Source organism: Wyeomyia smithii, chromosome 1 (assembly GCF_029784165.1).
Source record: "Wyeomyia smithii strain HCP4-BCI-WySm-NY-G18 chromosome 1, ASM2978416v1, whole genome shotgun sequence".
In the NCBI taxonomy this organism is placed as follows: domain Eukaryota; kingdom Metazoa; phylum Arthropoda; class Insecta; order Diptera; family Culicidae; genus Wyeomyia; species Wyeomyia smithii.
This window is the reverse complement of record NC_073694.1, coordinates 119604828-119623918: the sequence shown is the minus strand read 5'-3', so window position 1 is coordinate 119623918 and position 19091 is coordinate 119604828. Positions and strand designations below refer to the sequence as shown.

The following is a 19091-nucleotide window of genomic DNA, read 5'->3' as shown; positions in this document are numbered from 1 at the left end:
GCATTCAATTGAGATGCTTTCCTAACGTTTTTAATTAATTTCGCTTCTTTCCAATTGATCACGTGGTCACAACTGATTGCATGGGCGGCTACACTTGATTCGCTTATTTTTACGTTATCGACGGCAGCTTTGTGTTCTTTCAAGCGCACTTTAACCTTACGGCGAGTTTGTCCAATGTAAACTGAAGGGCAATTTTGGCAAGGTATCCTATAAATGCCTGAATTCTCATCTGGAGGAACCTTGTCCTTCAAATTGCACAGTAAATCACGTAATGTGTTTTCACTTTTATGTACAACCTGAAGCCCTTGCCGTTTCAGTGTTGCTTTGATCGGGTTGGTAATCTTTGGGTAGAACGGCAGGCTGACTCTTTTGGTTTCTTCTCGTTCTGAAAATGTCGTCTACATAGCGCTTCCATACACGTGGGAAATATTTTTCTTTCTGAGCGTCGTCTTCAAAATCGCTCATAAAGAGGTTTGCTAACAACGGCGACAGTTTACTTCCCATACTTAACCCAAAGGTCTGTTTCCAGTATTTTCCCCTGAAGCTGAAGAAATTCTGATTCATGCATACTTTCTGCTACTAGAAGGTAAGCTTCAACGTGGTGTTGTGGCGCACGACTACGTTCCAAGTGTTGGCGTAAACTTTTTAACGCGTCTGGAACTGGTACGCTTGGAAAAAGTGCTGCTACATCAAACGATACCAGGATTTCCCCACGTCTCAACTCAAACCCTTCTAACTGCTCGACTAACTCGACAGAATTTTTCACACTTTTGCCATGCTTTATTGGGTATTTTCTCATTTCGTCCACCAGCCAAGCTGCCATCTTTTCGGTTGGTGTACGAATGTTGGATGAAATAGGCCGCATTCCCACTGGGTCTTTGTGGATTTTCGGCAAGCAGTAGAGCGAGGCCACCGTCGGGTTGGAAACATGAAATTTTCTCTCTAGTTTATCCTCTCCCATCAGACGTGCAACATTCTGTCGCGCGAAGGTAGCCTCTTCGATCGCGGCAGGCCCGTACGAGGAATATAAATTCAAAAACGGAAAACCGAGGGATCCTCTCAACACCATGATCGAAGAGGCTACCTTCGCGCGACAGAATGTTGCACGTCTGATGGGAGAGGATAAACTAGAGAGAAAATTTCATGTTTCCAACCCGACGGTGGCCTCGCTCTACTGCTTGCCGAAAATCCACAAAGACCCAGTGGGAATGCGGCCTATTTCATCCAACATTCGTACACCAACCGAAAAGATGGCAGCTTGGCTGGTGGACGAAATGAGAAAATACCCAATAAAGCATGGCAAAAGTGTGAAAAATTCTGTGGAGTTAGTCGAGCAGTTAGAAGGGTTTGAGTTGAGACGTGGGGAAATCCTGGTATCGTTTGATGTAGCAGCACTTTTTCCAAGCGTACCAGTTCCAGACGCGTTAAAAAGTTTACGCCAACACTTGGAACGTAGTCGTGCGCCACAACACCACGTTGAAGCTTACCTTCTAGTAGCAGAAATATGCATGAATCAGAATTTCTTCAGCTTCAGGGGAAAATACTGGAAACAGACCTTTGGGTTAAGTATGGGAAGTAAACTGTCGCCGTTGTTAGCAAACCTCTTTATGAGCGATTTTGAAGACGACGCTCAGAAAGAAAAATATTTCCCACGTGTATGGAAGCGCTATGTAGACGACATTTTCGCTCCGGTAAAAGAACGCTACCTGGACCAAACTTTGGAAATGCTCAACTCTCGGCACAGCTCTATAAAATTCACAGTAGAGCGAGAGGAGAATGGAAAGCTACCGTTTCTGGACCTATTAATAACCAGAAAAGAGGATAGAACATTGAAATTCGGTATCTACCGTAAACCGACATCAACTGATCGCTATATAACATCGGATTCGAACCACTTTGGCTGTCAAAAGCAGGCGGCCTTCCATTCAATGGCCCATCGCCTGTATAATATACCGATGGAAAACGCAGAGTTTGCCGAAGAAAAAGAGCATATTCACAAAGCGGCCGAAGTAAATGGCTACGAAGAAGGATTCGTGAATAAAATCCTACAAACACACCGACGCAAACGACATAGACGAATGTCAACAACGCTGCAACCAGAACGAGAAGAAACCAAAAGAGTCAGCCTGCCGTTCTACCCAAAGATTACCAACCCGATCAAAGCAACACTGAAACGGCAAGGGCTTCAGGTTGTACATAAAAGTGAAAACACATTACGTGATTTACTGTGCAATTTGAAGGACAAGGTTCCTCCAGATGAGAATTCAGGCATTTATAGGATACCTTGCCAAAATTGCCCTTCAGTTTACATTGGACAAACTCGCCGTAAGGTTAAAGTGCGCTTGAAAGAACACAAAGCTGCCGTCGATAACGTAAAAATAAGCGAATCAAGTGTAGCCGCCCATGCAATCAGTTGTGACCACGTGATCAATTGGAAAGAAGCGAAATTAATTAAAAACGTTAGGAAAGCATCTCAATTGAATGCATGGGAGTCGTACTTCATTAGCAATTCACAGGAACGATTAATGAACGAAGACGATCCCCCTGTTACATCCTGCTTATTCGGACTGACGAAACTGAGAGTGCAGTAAATCTCCTCTCTCTTCGAACGCCCACAGCGTACGGAGAGAATAAACAACTAGTCTGGACATAGTCCCGAAGATGGGCGGTAGCAGCCCGAAACCGGTCGACTAAAGGTAATTTTTAATTCGTTTTTTATGTTGTAAGAACAATAAGTGTTGTTTGTCTGGTCTCGCGTCGCGTCGCATAATGTGATCGTCGGTTCTTACGTTGCACAAAACATCGAAAATACAGTACTACTGGGCTGTTGTGGAAAAATGACCAAATTTGCTTTCCCGATAGTCTACCGATGGCGAAGAAACGACTGAAAAGTCTCGAATCAAAACTTGCAAAAGATCCTGACTTGCGTAGCAATGTTCATCAGCAAATCAACGACTACGTGGAAAACAACTACGCACATATAGCGACGGAAGCGGAACTGAAGCTAGCAGATCCCCGTCGTGTTTGGTATCTACCTATGAGTGTGGTGACACACCCTAGAAAACCAAACAAAACGCGCCTTGTGTGGGATGCAGCCGCACAAATAAGTGGCGTGTCACTTAATTCTCAGTTGCTAAAAGGACCTGATCTACTAAACTCACTACCAGGTGTAATCAGTAAATTCCGCGGAGAAAGATCGCCTTTGGAGGGGATATAGAGAAGATGTTCCATCAAATTCGTATAAAACCAGAGGACAAGCAAGCACAGCGATTCTTGTTTCGTTTCGACGAGAAACTGCAACCGGATGTGTATGTGATGGATGTTGCCACATTCGGAGCTACCTGTTCGCCATGCTCCGCACAGTATATACTAAATAAAAATGCGAATGAAAATGCAGCGGAGTTCCCGGAAGCAGCAGCAGCGATCAAGGGAAAAACGTATATGGATGACTATTTTGACAGCGCTGATACCACGGAACAAGCTGTAGAACGAGCACTTGTCATGAGTCTTTTTGACCCAATGGGATTTCTCGCCCCATATCTATCTAATTCATGGCCGCATGTTAATTCAAGATCTCTGGCGTGCCTGACATAATTGGGATGATGAAGTAAGTGATAAAGAGTTTGAAAAGTGGCGGCGGTGGATCAATCTACTTTCAGGCATCGTTTGCTTGGAGATTCCTCGTTGCTACTTCGATAACACGCACGCTGGGGCGTACCCGTCATTGCAGTTACACGTATTCACCGATGCTAGCGAGCTATGTTACGGTTGCGCCGCCTACTTTCGGATTGTAATGAACGGGGAAGTACAATGCGCGTTGGTGATGGCGAAAAGCAAAGTAGCTCCCTTGAAGTACCAATCGATACCATGGATGGAGCTGCAAGCTGCAATGCTGGGAGCAAGAATTATGCGCACTGTTTGTGAAATTCATACTCTATCGATTGCGGAGAAGTTCATACACACGGATGCGGAAGTAGTACTGTCCTGGATACGGTCGCAGCACCGAAACTACAAGCAGTTCGTTGCATTCAGAGTCGGCGAAATTCTTTCACTGCCCGAGCCCGATGATTGGCGGTATGTGCCTTCAAAGGACAATGTAGCGGACTGTCTAAAAAAATGGTGCAAAGATACAGATCCTAGCTCCAACGAAAGGTGGCTCAGAGGACCAAAATTTTTTTCATCATCCTGAAGAATGCTGGCCAAAGCAAAAGAAAATAATAGACACTTCTGAAGAACTGAGAGCCCATATCCTACTGCATCACATTACGGTCCCCGGACCTCTGATAGACATCGGACGCATCTCAAAGTGGACTGTGCTACTGCGAGTCATAGCTTTCGTGAGTCGCTTTGTATCTAACTGTCACCGTAAGAATGCAGGACCCCCGATCGAAACGATCAAAGCCACCAAGGCACAGCGAAAGCTTATACTACGTTCCCTACCAGCAAGAACAGTCCCCCTGCGCCAGCAAGAGTATCAACAAGCAGAACGGTATCTGTTTCGAGTGGCACAAACTGAAAGCTATCCCGATGAAACTAAAACTCTACTAAGCAACCAAAACGTGTCGCAATCGAACAAATGGATCAGTATCGAAAAATCGAGCCCTTTGTACAGGATGTCGCCATTCGCTGATGAGTTCGGGGTGATTAGAGTGGAAGGAAGGACAGCGAACGCTAGCTTTGCCACGTTTGATGCCCGGTTCCCCATAATACTACCGAAGGATCATCTGATCACTAAATTACTACTAAACGCCTATCATTGCCGGTACGGACACGCAAATCGTGAGACAGTCGTCAATGAAGTACGTCAACGTTTCCATATATTCAATTTGCGATTGTCAATCGACAAAGTTATGAGAAACTGTCAGCGTTGTAAGGTAACAAAATGCCAGCCAGTGAACCCCCGGATTGGACCACTACCGGAAGTACGTTTGATGCCATTCGTCAAACCATTCAGTTACGTTGGCATCGATTATCTCGGCCCAGTGGAGGTAACAGTTGGTCGTCGCAAGGAAAAACGATACGTGGCCGTCTTCACGTGTTTAGTTGTTCGTGCTGTTCATCTGGAGGTTACACACAATTTATCCTCCGATTCCTGCATAATGGCTATCAGCAGATTTGTTCGCAGACGAGGATCGCCGGTGGAAATATTTTCAGACAACGGCACCAATTTTGTCGGCGCAAGCAACGAGCTGGCTGAACAAATTCTGAACATTCACAACGACTGCGCAGAGACTTTTACTGATGCACGCACTAAGTGGTCATTCAACCCCCCGTCGGCACCCCATATGGGTGGCATATGGGAGCGAATGGTGAGAAGTGTGAAGTAAGCGATGAAGGCACTAGACAACGGGCGAAAACTTAACGACGAGGTGCTGCTGACCGTGCTGGCAGAAGCAGAAGGGCTTATAAATTCCCGCCCACTAACGTACATGCCCCAATCATCTGCTGATTATGAGGCACTTACGCCTAATCATTTCCTCCTGGGAAATTCTTCCGGAGCTCATCAGCCTTTGTGAACATCCGTAGATTTGGCTACGGCACTGAAAGATAGTTACAAGATGTCACAGTATCTCTCTGATATAGTTTGGAACCGTTGGTTGAAGGAGTATTTCCCGACTATGAATAGACGGTCCAGATGGTTCGCGGAGAGTAAGCCGATAAAAGTCGGAGACTTGGTTTACATAGCTGAAGGCGAACGGAGAACCTGGACGCGTGGACGAGTGGTAGAAGTGATGGCCGGCTCGGATGGTAGAATTCGTCAGGCGGTAGTTCGAACAGCTGAGGGCAAAGAACTTAAGCGACCAGTTGTAAAACTGGCAGTAATGGAAGTGGATAGTGGATCCTGTAACACTACGGAACCACTCCACCAGGATCCACGGGGCGGAGGATGTTCTGGCGACACTGACTGATCCCGCCAGGCACAGGCGGATAGGTCCACCTCTGCGGCGGACTATAAGCCATCGTCATAATCAATTCGAGAAATAAACAGGAGAGATAGGAGAAAAAAGTATATTTTTAGCGCGAATGAAGTAGCAGTAGATAGAAGAGTCATAATTAAAGTTCGAAAGATTGAAAGTTAATAATTCGAGAGAAGTCAGTGAAAATTAGATTATTGAGTTAAATTAAGTTCCTTGGAAATTATTTGAACTTGCTGTTGTTCGATTGGCAAGTGCATTGGATGCCGTTTAACGCTTCCACTTGTTAAAAATAAAAAAGGTATAATTTTATTACAAATTTCGCCATTTTGAAACCTCAAATGTGAAATAATCAATTTGCTAGATTTGCGCACGCTCGAATGTATTTGCGTCAACTGGAAATTACTAGTTCGGAAAGTTTAGATAAGAACGGGAAAGGACTAAATGTAAGTGGAATACCATGTAATGCTTATTTTCTTAAAATCAATACAATTTAATTTTAGCTTTGAGCTACACAGTAAAAAGTGTACGCTGCAAAAATCTGTGTACCGAAACAAACTATCCGAACAACAATCCTGTCATCTCTAACGACAATACCTTCAATCATTGCGAGTTCCTTTTCGAAAGTCTGGTATCTATAAAGCTCTGGAGGCCAATCTTGGGTTTTCAACGCTTTCATGACTGATAGTGGTGTTTCATCTGCAATAGTCGCCTGTCTTATCTCTTTCAACGTGATCGCTAGGGGTGCTTCTCGCACTGTAAATAGGAAATGATTTGTATGCTCTTCGAAAGGCTTTCCAGTGTCAACAACCAAACGAGATAGCACATCAGAAATGTTAGTGGGTCCAGGAACGTACTTAATCTCAAAGTCGTAGGGTTGCAATCGCAATGCCCACCCTTCTGCTCTCGAACATGCCCATCTCCCATCGCGATGCTTGCCTCCGTATGTATACTCGAGGGCCTTATGATCAGTGAATATGGTGAACCGGAGGCCAGAGAGGTAAAGGTTTTGTTTGAGGATAGACTCTCTCTGCCCTAGTAAGTCCTTTCGAGGCGAAGCATATGATCTTTGGTACATTATTCTTATCTCTTTGGGCTTGCACGGCACCCAGCTCAACAGAAGAAGCGTCGACGTACACCTCGGTACTATCGTTTGCGTCAATAAATCCTAATTTGCGAACGTTGTTGCAGAGCTCATTTTTCAGATCATTGAAGCTATGCAATTGGTCCTCACTAAATGCATCTACTTCACCACGAAAGTACTGCCTTAAAGATTCCGTCCTCGAAGAAAGATTTGGAATAAACTGCCAACAAAATTAATGAGTCTCAGAATGCTGCGAACTTCTTCTTTGGACGATGGCTGACGGAAGTTTTAAATGGCTAGAATCTTCTCCTCAGACGGACTCACTCTGTTTGCACTTACCTCGAAACCAAGAATTTGCAGTTTTTCGACTCCGAAGATACACTTACTTTTGTTCAGCATAGCATTATTCCTTTCTAACACCATCAATACTTGCTGCAGTCGCGCATCATGCTCCTCTTTCGTCCTGCCTGAAATCACGATATCATCGATATAGACGATCATTCCCTCGATACCGGCTAGCATTTCCGTCATAATCCTTTGAAAAATTTCAGGCGCACATGTTATTCCAAACATTAGACGTTTGATTTGCATCAGGCCCCTTCCGGTAATGAATGTTGTAACGCATCGTGATTCAGGATGAAGCTCCACGTGGTGGTACGCAGACGTAATGTCCAGTCGTGAGTAAACTTTGGATCCTCTGAGTTTATTCAGCAAGGTTTCTATGACAGGTAAAGGATAATGCTCTCTCTGGATAGCCTCATTGGGATGTTTCATACTAATGACGTCGTCCTTACCCTTTGGAACAATAACCATAGGAGATATCCAGTCGGCTGTGCCTTCGACTTTTTCAATGACGTCACTGCGGATCATTTCTTCTATTTTGTCGTCGACCTTTTTCTCTAAAGCCGCAGGAATCCTCAAATAAGAAATCTTTCTTGGGGGTACTGTAGGGTCAATGGATAGCTTCACTTGGATACCGGGAAATTTTGGAAACGTTTTATTCGGAGTATTGAGCGCTCTTTTGCAATTGTAATCAATTTGAAGAACATCGAGTCCTATTTTCAAAACCCGTAACTCTTCCGACGTTCGCTTGCTGAGGAGAGACTTCGTGCAGCCTCGACTACGAAACTCGGCATAACTTTTTGGCTTCGTTGGATTTACCGATATCCAAGATTCGAAAATTGCGATGACGTTCAATGGATCCTAGTTGGCATACGCGTAAAATTTACGATCACATCGGTACCTCTTTCTAAAAATTTTTGCGTCTTTTGCAACTAGTAGTTTCCACACATCTTCCGTGACGGCATTTATAGCAGATCCGGAAACAATAACAAACTCTATCGGCACTGCATCGATACGGCATTCTACCGAGTCATTATGTAGGGCATGTGATTCCACCTAATTTAAAAAAAAGTACTTTGTAACTCTACTGTTTATTCAAATTCACGTTATCAAATATTTCAACTGGCAAACAAATTAAAAATGAGCAACTTGAATGAAACAAAACCTTCGCTATGTTGTCAGCAGCCGGTCGGCGAGGGATTTCTTCCTTCCAGGACTCTGATTCGTTAACTGAGTTTGCCTCTTACCCACCACGGTTATGCGCCCCATGCCTCGATTGACTAGTTCCACAATGCCCAGTACGTACACCGCACTTTCTGGCGTAGTGACCTCGCTGTCCACAATTGTTGCATTTTGCTCCTCGCGCAAAACATTCTCGAGAATCTTCGAAAGGACAGGATGAACCGCATCGATTGCACTCAGTCCGGAAATGAGTGCTGCCTTATCTAGACCGTTGACCAGTCGACTGCCTAGTGAATCGCTGGTTACCTTCTGTGGTTCGCTTTGGGCTTGTATTTCGATCTCTAAAACTGTTGGATCTTACGCTATTGACATTTTCTTCAGCACAAAAAGGCTTTTGTTTATCTCTGCTTCGAAAGAGTTTCACGGTTGATTGCAAAAGTGATTATTGCATCCAAATTCATGATGTTCTCCAACCCTTTATCACGAACTTTTTCATCACGTGCTCCCATCGTGATTTGCTGTAGGAGCTCGGTCTCCTTGCGTTCCAAGAACTCACATCCAGCAGCTTGAGCACGTAGTCGGAGGATAAAGTTATTAGAAGATTCTTCGCCATTTTGGCATAGCGACCAGAACAGCTCTAGCTCCACTCGTACGTTGCGCTTGCCTATAAAGAATTTGGTCAGTCTCTTGACGGCATTGTCGTACTCTGGAAGCTCCAAGGGCATCAGCGGGATCTTCAAGGGTTTCGGAATGATTTCTTCCGCCACCGGGCGTAGGTTGAACAATATGCGCTGCAGCCCTCTTCCTTCCATTGTAAGCATTCATTTAAAGCAAACAAACGGGAATTATAAATCGTGATAAAAAGTTATGTTTGAGTCGGAGTAGAAAATTTTGGATTGTAATTATAAATTTTATTTTTCCAGAGTTTGCTATCAAGTGAAAATAGTTAATTTATTGAAGTCGAGTGACATTCTTTAAAGTTTAACGAGTGAGTTTGTCCGTCTTGTTGCCTAGAATTTACATTTAAATTGATTCATTTATAGCTAGGGAACAGAAATAGATAAGAAGTGAGTCGTGAAATAAGGAAAAAAGATACCTGACAAAGCAGGTAATGCAGTTTTTTTTTTTAAATAATTGGTGTGTTAATGGGGCATTTTCGGCTTTATAGAAGCCACGTGATGGCTCCTCGCTGTTGGGAATCCAGTTCTGGATTGCATCCCATATAATCTCCGCCGCAGACATCCCGGCATTGCAAATTGGCTCGACCGCACTACTTCAGGCGAGCTATCGGATCAGTGGACCTGGGTGATCCCCTAAGTGTGCCTATCCTCTCGAGGTTGCGTACCTCTATAGGTGCATTTGATGAGCGTTGGTCATTGTGCAACATCTCGGTATCGCGAGCACCACTCGCCATTATAGTGGTTGCAACACACCGGGAGCGTGTCTATCTGGGGAAAGAATTCCCAACGCCGGTTAGATCCCTCCGACTCACGCTAAACTGAAGGAAGCCTTCCGAAGGTCTTGATCCTCGAACGGACGAAGCCGTTTGTCCCCGCCTGTTGTCGGTCTGTCAGCAGGGTCAGCAATCGCCCGCGTAGCAGCATCGCATTTTTTCGGCAGCCAGCACTACCAGTTTGTGCCTATCTGGCCGCATCAGCATCACACGACGGCCGCCGTAAATCACCACTGGGGTGGTTAGAACACCACTCTGAAGAGAGAACCCGTGAGTACTGTGTGGTGCTTAAATATCAAAGGATCACTGTGAGCATACTGGCGGAAAGTATGTTCTACATATAGGTGATACATAACGTTAATACATAACAGCATTGTGGTTACCATAATAACCTAACAGTATAGTCCAGGGTTGTCCAACGTACGGCCCGCGGGCCACATCCGGCCCTCTGCTTCATTTCTCGCGGCCCGCGTTGAGTTTCATATTTGGCCCACATGTTGATGTATGCGGATTGGAATTTGTTGAGATACAAAACATCTTTGTATAATTTAAACTTGTTAACGAGTAATGACACCCTGTTTCTTTCTTCCAATCAAACTTTCAATCCGTTTCGACATTTCAAAAATGAAAAACGCCTTCAAAAGAATGAAGGCAGTTAAAAAATGGTTGTCGTTCATCTTAATCAGACGAGAATTTAGAATCATCCTTGCGGATTTCGGTATCAGATATTGATATCAATATGGCACGTGTTCTGGAAAAAAAGCCAAGTTCCTTATCAATTCTCCAAGCTCATGTTATTTTAAAATCTTACTAATCAAATTTCAAAAAATCATTGTTTGTTTTCCGTATATGTTATGGCTGTGGCTTGTAAGATTACTTTTATTATGGTGAGCTTCAACTGGTATCACCCTTGGCTTTTCAATCTAAAACGGACTGCTTATATATTAAAATAAAGGTAACCAGCATGATTTTTTACCATATATTTGCACTAAAAACTAGCTGAAATTTAAAAGTTTTCAAAGTTTTGGCCCGACAGCTGTTGTGGATTGTGAAATTTGGCCCGCGTGTCATAAAGGTTGGACAGGCCTGCTCTAGCAGGATATCGTATTTTCACAAGTACAATACCCCACCCACAAACACACACCGGAGAATCTGCAAAAACGTAGTAGGGACTAAGGAACGAGATTGTCAAGTAGGGGGGAAACAGAGTAGCTAAGATAAACGACTCACACGTCACAAAGGGCACTAAGAAACAACCAGACCGATCGTTCCTGTTGGCTTGCGAATACGCTCCGGGAGATCAGCTGATTGCTCCTTAGAGGGACCAGGAAGATAGGAGAAAAAGGGGGTTAGGAGATTAAGGAAAAAAAAACAAAATCACATAAATTTCCAAACTTTGGAAAAAGTTACAAAAATATTTTTTTTTGTGGTTTTTAACGGTTAAACTTGGTTGCTACCAGTTAACTTCACGAAATCAAAAGGGAAATAAAAGATAGAATTTGGGAAGGAATTGAATAAGGAGTGTTTATACGGTTAGGAAGTTGAAAGAAATCTGGTTTTGGGAAGGACTTGGGAAATTGAAGTGGAGGAAAACACCTGAGGGTGGATCCTGCGGTAAGACTGGGGAATAAAGCTAGCCAGGGCAAACCGATCTGAAATTCCTGACAGACGACTGGTCATCTGGCACCTATGTCGGGTATTTAGAGGTCTCACCTGGATCCTTCTTACATTGGCGCCCAACTTTCAAGCACCAAATCCTTTCACGAAATAGGAAATTTAAAAGTTATCGATAATAGTTTCACCCTGATTTGGTCGCGGTTTTTTTTAGAGTTATTGATTAGTGATAGTTTAGGAATATTTAGGCATAGGTGTAATTCGAGCACTTTAGGTTAGACTTCTTTTTTTCATTATTTCAAAATTTCAAGAATATTTGGTGATAGGTTTTTCATGAATTTAGGGAGGTTTAATGGGTATTGGTAAACATTTATTTGGAATATCTTCTTGTGTTATTATAAATTTGCGATTCCAAAAATAACGTTGACTACCAATTATCTGAAAAGAGAAAAGAAGCGAATTAGAAACATGGCATACTACGGAAGCGGTACACCGCTGAAAATTTCCTACGATTTGAGCGATGATGAATTAAATTATGAACTAACGATACGAGACAAGCTATACAACGAAACAGGAAAAGAAAAGCAAAAAAGAATAAATAGAATTTTAAAAGGTGAACGAAATTTTGCACCGAGAACATTGATTACCACATACGTAAAGGAAGAGGCTCAAGAAGCACAAAAAAAAATTGGAGGAAATTGAGAAGGGGTTGAAACAGAACATAAGCATAAAATGGATATCTAAGTTGCGTGCTAAGTTGAGTGAGAGAATCTCCAGAGCTGTTGCACAAGACTTGGCAGAAAAGGAACATAAAGTAGAAATTTTTAAAAAAATTAAAGAACTTACGAAATGTTACAAAGATACAGCTTCAAATTTGATTGATACGAGTGGAACAGAATCGGAAATAAAAACCACGGTATCAAATAGCAAATCTAGGAAAAATCATGGGACGATACAGAAGGAAAATTGGAAATGGCAAAGTAACTTTGCTAAAGACGGGGAGGAAAAGGCTAGAAAATCGTCAAAATTGCGTAACCGAGAGTCAAAACAATCAAGTAGAAAGTTTGACAATACGCTACCGAATATTGAGGAACTACAAATAATTAAAGTAAAGAAAAAATAAATAAATACGAAAGCAGTGTGAAATAGAGGAAAAAAAGTTAGAAGAGTTGAAAGAGAGAATGAACAGAAGCAGAGAAAATCCAGAGAGGAATATGGTAAATAGTAAAAGAACAACAGAGAGTAAACGAAAACTAACAGAAAAAAGCAAAATTGTATTCACGAATTATCGTTCACCGATAGTAGACATAGACACCGTCGAGAAGACCGCTTTCAAAATTATCGATTGGACAGGTAGGGAATACAATTTAGTGGCGATCCACATGGCATGGACGTCTCAGATTTCGTTTTCCAAGTAAATGAGCTAGTAATAGCTGAACGCATTCCAAATGATCGTTTCATAGACCAGGCGTATATCCTTTTTACAGGAGAAGCTCGCCGATGGTATTTTACCTATAAAAAGAAATATACAACGTGAGATAAATTTTCAAAACATTTGACAATTCGCTTTGGCGATCCAAATAAGACATGACGTTCTCCAGCCCAGGACTGATCAAGAACTGGAGGGTAGACGATGGCTACACTAATAGCGACCACCAGGCGGTCTGTTATAGGGTAGACAACAACGAGAGGCGGCAAGCGACGGGTAGAGCCAACACTCCGACCGTTCGCGGGTGGAAGACATCGCACTTCGATGCCGAGGTATTCGAAGAGGCAATGAGAAGGGAGCGCGAGGGGGGCAGTTGGATCCGCCCGACTGCTGACCAACTAGTTGCTATGCTATCGCGGGCGTGCGACGCCACCATGCCTAGGACTCGCCAACCTAGGAATGGAAAGCCACCGGTTTACTGGTGGACGGACGCGATAGCCGACCTTCGCAGTGCGTGCCTCCGTGCAAGACGGAGGATGCAGCGTGCGCGAAACGAAGAAGAGAGGACAGAGCGCCGCGCAGCATTCAGTTCGGCAAGATCGATGCTAAAGAGTGCGATAAAGGCCAGCAAGAGGGTCTGCTTCGATAGGCTATGTGCGAGTGCCAATACAAATCCGTGGGGTGACGCCTACAGGATCGTAATGGCCAAGACTAAAGGCGCGCTGGCGCCTGCAGAGCGATCACCAGCGATGCTGGAGCGTATCATCGAGGGACTCTTTCCACGCCACGAGCCAAGTCCTTGGCCTCCGGCAGTCGAGTCTCACGTCCGACGTTCCAGTATCTCAGACATAGACCAGAGATGGTCGGCCAACCTGCCGAGCATCCAATCCGTGAGCGACGACAGCCGTGTCGAGGCAGGGGAGGAGGCAAGGGTTACGAATGAGGAACTCATCGTGATCGCCAAATCCCTAAAGGTGAGCAAGGCACCGGGACCGGATGGTATCCCTAACCTGGCGATCAGGCTGGCGATAAAAACGGCCCCCGGGCTGTTCAGGGCAGTCATGCAGAGGTGCCTGGATGACTGTCTCTTTCCGGACAGGTGGAAGCGGCAGAGACTGGTCTTATTGCCAAAGGCTGGGAAACCGCCAGGGGACCCATCGGCATATAGGCCTATCTGCCTGCTGGACACCGCGGGCAAGGTGCTTGAGAGGATCATCCTCAACAGACTGGTGAGGTACACGGAGGGTGTACACGGTCTGGCAAGTAACCAGTTCGGCTTCCGGAAGGGCAGGTCCACACTGGACGCAATCTCTTCCGTCATCAAGACGGCGGAGGTAGCAATACAGCGCAAGAGAAGGGGAATACGCTACTGCGCAATCGTCACGCTCGACGTGAAGAATGCGTTCAATAGTGCCAGTTGGGACTCCATAGCGCTCGCGCTCAGGAGCATCCATGTACCGGTGTCGCTGTACAAGATTCTGGAAAATTATTTCCAGAATCGAGTACTTGTTTACGACACGGAGGAGGGTCAGAAGTGCGTCCCAATTACCGCAGGAGTTCCGCAAGGTTCTATCCTGGGCCCGGTGTTGTGGAATGTCATGTATGACGGAGTGTTGAAACTCAAGTTCCCTGTAGGGGTTGTGATCGTCGGCTTTGCAGACGACATAACGCTGGAGGTTTACGGCGAGTCTATCGAGGAGGTCGAGTTGACGGCCGCGCACTGTATACGCAAGGTCGAGGACTGGATGCGCTCCAGGAAACTGGAGCTCGCGCATCATAAGACGGAGGTCACGGTTGAGAACAACCGTAAATCGGAGCAACAGGCGGTGGTCAGAGTCGGAGACTGCACCATCACCTCGAAGCGATCCCTGAAGCTCTTGGGGGTTATGGTGGACGACAAGCTCACGTTCGGGAGTCACGTCGACTATGCCTGTAAGAGGGCCTCATCGGCTATTGCAGCACTATCTCGTATGATGTCCAATAGCTCAGCGGTTTATGGCAGCAAGCGAAGACTTCTTGCCAGCGTGGTTTCGTCCATACTTAGGTATGGTGGGCCAGTGTGGTCCAGAGCGCTAGGTACTAACAGTTACCGTGGTAAACTGGAAAGTACCTACAGGCTCATGTGCCTGAGAGTTGCCAGTGCGTATCGTACGGTGTCATACGATGCAATCTGTGTCTTGTCCGGCATGATGCCTATCAGCATCGCCATCAAGGAGGACAGAGAGTGTTTCGACCAACGTGACACAAGGGGCATACGAGGTACCAGAAGGTCATTCTCGATGCTCCGCTGGCAGCGGGAATGGTCCAGCTCCACAAAGGGCAGATGGACGCACCGACTCATACCGGAGATATCCGGCTGGGTCGGGAGACGACATGGTGAAGTGAACTTCCACCTGACACAAATCCTGTCAGGCCATGGTTGTTTCAGGCAATATCTGCACAGGTTCGGACACGCGGTGTCCCCCATGTGTCGCGAGTGCGTGGAGGAGGAGGAGACTGCTGAGCATGTCTTCTTCGTATGCCCCCGTTTCGCAAGAGCGAGGAGCAACATGATGGCTGTGAGCGGGCCTGGCACTACTCCGGACAATCTAGTCCGGAGGATGTGCGACGACCCGGACATCTGGAACGCGGTCTGTGCGGCCGCCTCTCAGATTGTTCTGGAGCTGCAACGTGTGTGGCGGGTCAACCACCAACACGCCAGTGGTAGCTAATTACCAGTCTCCAGGTAGTTAGCTAGGAGGTTATAAGAGTAAAGAGGGTGCATCACGCACAAAAGCCACTCCCCGACGTAATACTTAACCGTCGTTCCGGGAAGACCAGGGCTGGAGACTGGAGGGGTTTTAGTGGGTCGGGACAGGGATCAGTAGGTGTCTGGGCGAGTGTAACTACCCCAGCATCTCTCCCCTAGTCTCATCCCCACACCCTGAGTTCTCTTCTCAGGTGTCTGTTTGCAGATTTCCCCGCCACCTTTAAAAAAAAAAAAAATCCAAATAAGACATTAAAGATCGAAAACAACGCAAAGGTGAACCGTTCCTAGCCTTTTGTGCCGAAATAAAAGGGATGTTTGAACGTATGACCAAACAATATGCGGGAAAGAAAAGACTAAAAATACTGCGTAACAACATGCGCAGGGGGTATAAAACGAAATTGTCGTTTTATAAAGTTAAAAACATAGCCCATCTCAACATGCTGTGCCAACAATTAGACAAAGACAGTGGGAAAATATATTCAAGTTCAAAAACTTGAGGCAGAAATATGTGCGTTTGACCGAAGAAAAAACGTACAGCCCAGAGGGAAATATGATCAATGGAACCAAAAACCACGAGAACAAGTGGATGACGTTACCTTACAAGCGCCGAGCTCACTATGCTGGAATTGCAGAAAATACGGCCATCGCTGGCGAGAACATGAGGCCGGAAAAGAAATAAGATGTGCTTCTTTTCCCACGACTAAGTTAAACCCAAGTGAGCAGTTAAGTCAAGAAGGTTTGAACTACGAGTTGTTCAAAGTGTTTGAGTTAAACATCAAACCACACAAATGTCCTCACATAAAAGTCACAATAATCGACTCAGGAATAGATGCTTTATTAGCTTCGGGAGCAGAAATATCTGTTACGAATTCATCAGAAATTGCAGAAAAATATAATCTGAAAATTCACAAGTCCAACATCAAAGTAGATACAGCTCATAGTCTTTTCGGCAGCCGAGCAGGAAAGTCGTTTTTCTTGAGTGCTCTGTGGATTTCCGAAATTAATATCCCGCTTCTTTTTAGCGTTCGCGGGTGCAGTGGTGTTGTGGCGTGCGAATACGCGTCGTTATTGGTGGGGGAGCCCCGACTGTCGAACAGCGCCAGTGGTGCTAATCGGCGCGGTTGCTGCGTCGTGTGTGAAGGTGGTGAAGTCGTGCTTGTTTTGGCGCGAGTGCTGAAAGGTGTCGTGCTGGTTCAGCGACAGCGAAGGTCGATTCAACTGGTAGTGGTGCCCTGACGGGTGAAGGCGGGCGGCGCTGCCGTTCAGCAGCTGTTCAGTGCAGCGGCAACGCGACCGGTGCAAGCGAATTACATATACATATACAAGATAAGTGCTTTCATTCTCTTTTTTATTCCTGTATACGTTCATTCTCACATTCTATATATACATATACATATATATATATATATATATATATATATATATATATATATATATATATATATATATATATATATATATATATATATATATATATATATATATATATATATATATATATATATATATATATATATATATATATATATATATATATATATATATATATATATATATATATATATATATATATAAATTCTGATTCCTCATCAGCGATGGAAACGAAACGATTATGACCCGATTGTCGTTTTGTCCCAAACTGTACAGATTGCGATGTGTTCGTAACAAAATGTTGATGCATTGCTCACTCGGAAATAATAAACACATAACTAGACTATATACAGCTCTTAGAAGAGAATGATCCGCGCAACTCGTTGTGTTTTTTTTCTCCGTACGTGGCTCGTCGCACGAGGAAAAACGATAGCAAAAGAGAATAATAAACTTGACTTGTCCCCTTCGCATCACAGTGACGCAGTAGCAATGATGTGGTACGGTGACGGCGGGAGGGAGAGTTATTTTAGGCTATCGGACTACTTGGGCAACGATTGTTTTCAGCAGGTTTGCTACACCAATTAATGAAAAACTGCTGGAGTAGTGTAAAACATGATATTATATAATATTTTTTTGTTTTATTCATTTAAAAAAAAGGCTGCTTAAGCAGGTAATACAGAAATTAATAGGTACCAAACTTTGCTATTATTCAATTAACCGAATTATCCTACGTTAAGCTTGCGGTTATGCCGAAGAATTTATCTACCTCTCGTTTTGGTTATGGTTTGGTGAATGGAACCTTTTTCTCATATTAATTTCAGTGGTAGTGCTAAGAGGAGAGAGAGAGAAGGTGGCTACCTGATATAAATAAATTTAAAAAACGCAAGCTTGGCATAGTTTGCGTGATTGATAGTAGACACTCAAATGCTTGAACCTATCTCTTAAAACTAAATTCTTTTTAGTCGTATTGAACTAAGATTTTTAGTAAACATAACAATAATTCTTTTCAAGCAACAATAAGTTTCAGGGTACCTACGTGTAATATTTTATTTTTTTATCGTTTCCTTTCGGATTGACTTTTTACAAAGAATCACTGCGTTACTTATTGTTACGTAGGAGGGAGGGAGGGGGGGGGGGTAGTAGAGACAGTTACGTAACTATCATGTTTGCTCGAAATTGAAAATTTCGGAGAGGAGTCAGACTGATTAGTGGAAAGTAATTTTAGGAGGGGGGAGTCATGTCGAACGCTACCTATCGTTACATAGGAGGGGGGGGGTCTGAAATCTAGATTTTCAGCGTTACGTAATTTGTAATATAACACGTCGAAGTTGCACCATCATGTTTCATATCAGAGCAATTCCATCACAAAACCGGGCAATCAATTTAGTCGACCATTGCAAATACAGTGATCACCCGATTATATCACCCCCTTGATGATGTTTGGAGTGATAAAATAGGGAAAGTGATAAAATCGGGATTTTTTTTTTATTATTATTTTGTTATAAAAGATGGTAAACCAATAATTTAACACGTAAAATCAGCGATTTTGATTACTACAAGAAATCAAATCATATGAAAAAGCAGTTCTATCCGTCTGTCTGCTTCTCTGATCCTTATAGACGTGGGAACTACTGTACTAATCGGCGTGAAAATTTTTATGTAGGGGTTTTTGAAGCCGGAAAAGGTTATTAGAGTAGCTCGAGACCCCTTCCTCCTCTTAAAGGGAGGGCTTCCATACAAATATAAAACAAACTTCTACGTAACTTAAAAACTAACCAAGCAAATGGAACCAAATTTGACATGGTGAGGTTATTAGGAGTAAGAAATATGTCAATGGTCACTTGACACCCCTCCCTCCTCTGGAAGAGGGAGGGCTCTCATATAAGTAAAACATAAATTTCACTACTAGTTCGTAGGTTAGGTACTAGTGTTTGCATAAAGCTGTGTAGTTG

General features: G+C 44.1%; 2 protein-coding genes across 2 annotated transcripts; both read left to right on the top strand.

Moving 5' to 3' along the window:
* Positions 1–1067: 1067 nt before the first annotated feature.
* LOC129717143 (uncharacterized) lies at positions 1068–2591 on the top strand. The gene has a single exon (XM_055666988.1). It carries the CDS (start codon positions 1068–1070, stop codon positions 2589–2591), a length of 1524 nt encoding a protein of 507 aa, XP_055522963.1.
* Positions 2592–2869: 278 nt separating this feature from the next.
* On the top strand, positions 2870–5327 carry LOC129717142 (uncharacterized). Its single transcript, XM_055666987.1, has 4 exons — positions 2870–3176; positions 3251–3483; positions 3731–4096; positions 4371–5327. The coding sequence occupies exons 1-4, from the start codon at positions 2870–2872 to the stop codon at positions 5325–5327; spliced, it is 1863 nt and encodes a 620-aa protein (XP_055522962.1).
* Positions 5328–19091: the final 13764 nt, after the last annotated feature.

Coding starts and splice junctions, on each gene's coding strand:
- LOC129717143 (XM_055666988.1), top strand. CDS start 1,068: ATGATCGAAGAGGCTACCTTCGCGCGACAGAATGTTGCACGTCTGATG.
- LOC129717142 (XM_055666987.1), top strand. CDS start 2,870: ATGGCGAAGAAACGACTGAAAAGTCTCGAATCAAAACTTGCAAAAGAT. Junction 3,177..3,250: donor CTCACTACCAGGTGTAATCA/GTAAATTCCGCG, acceptor GTATAAAACCAG/AGGACAAGCAAGCACAGCGA. Junction 3,484..3,730: donor CTGATACCACGGAACAAGCT/GTAGAACGAGCA, acceptor CCGTCATTGCAG/TTACACGTATTCACCGATGC.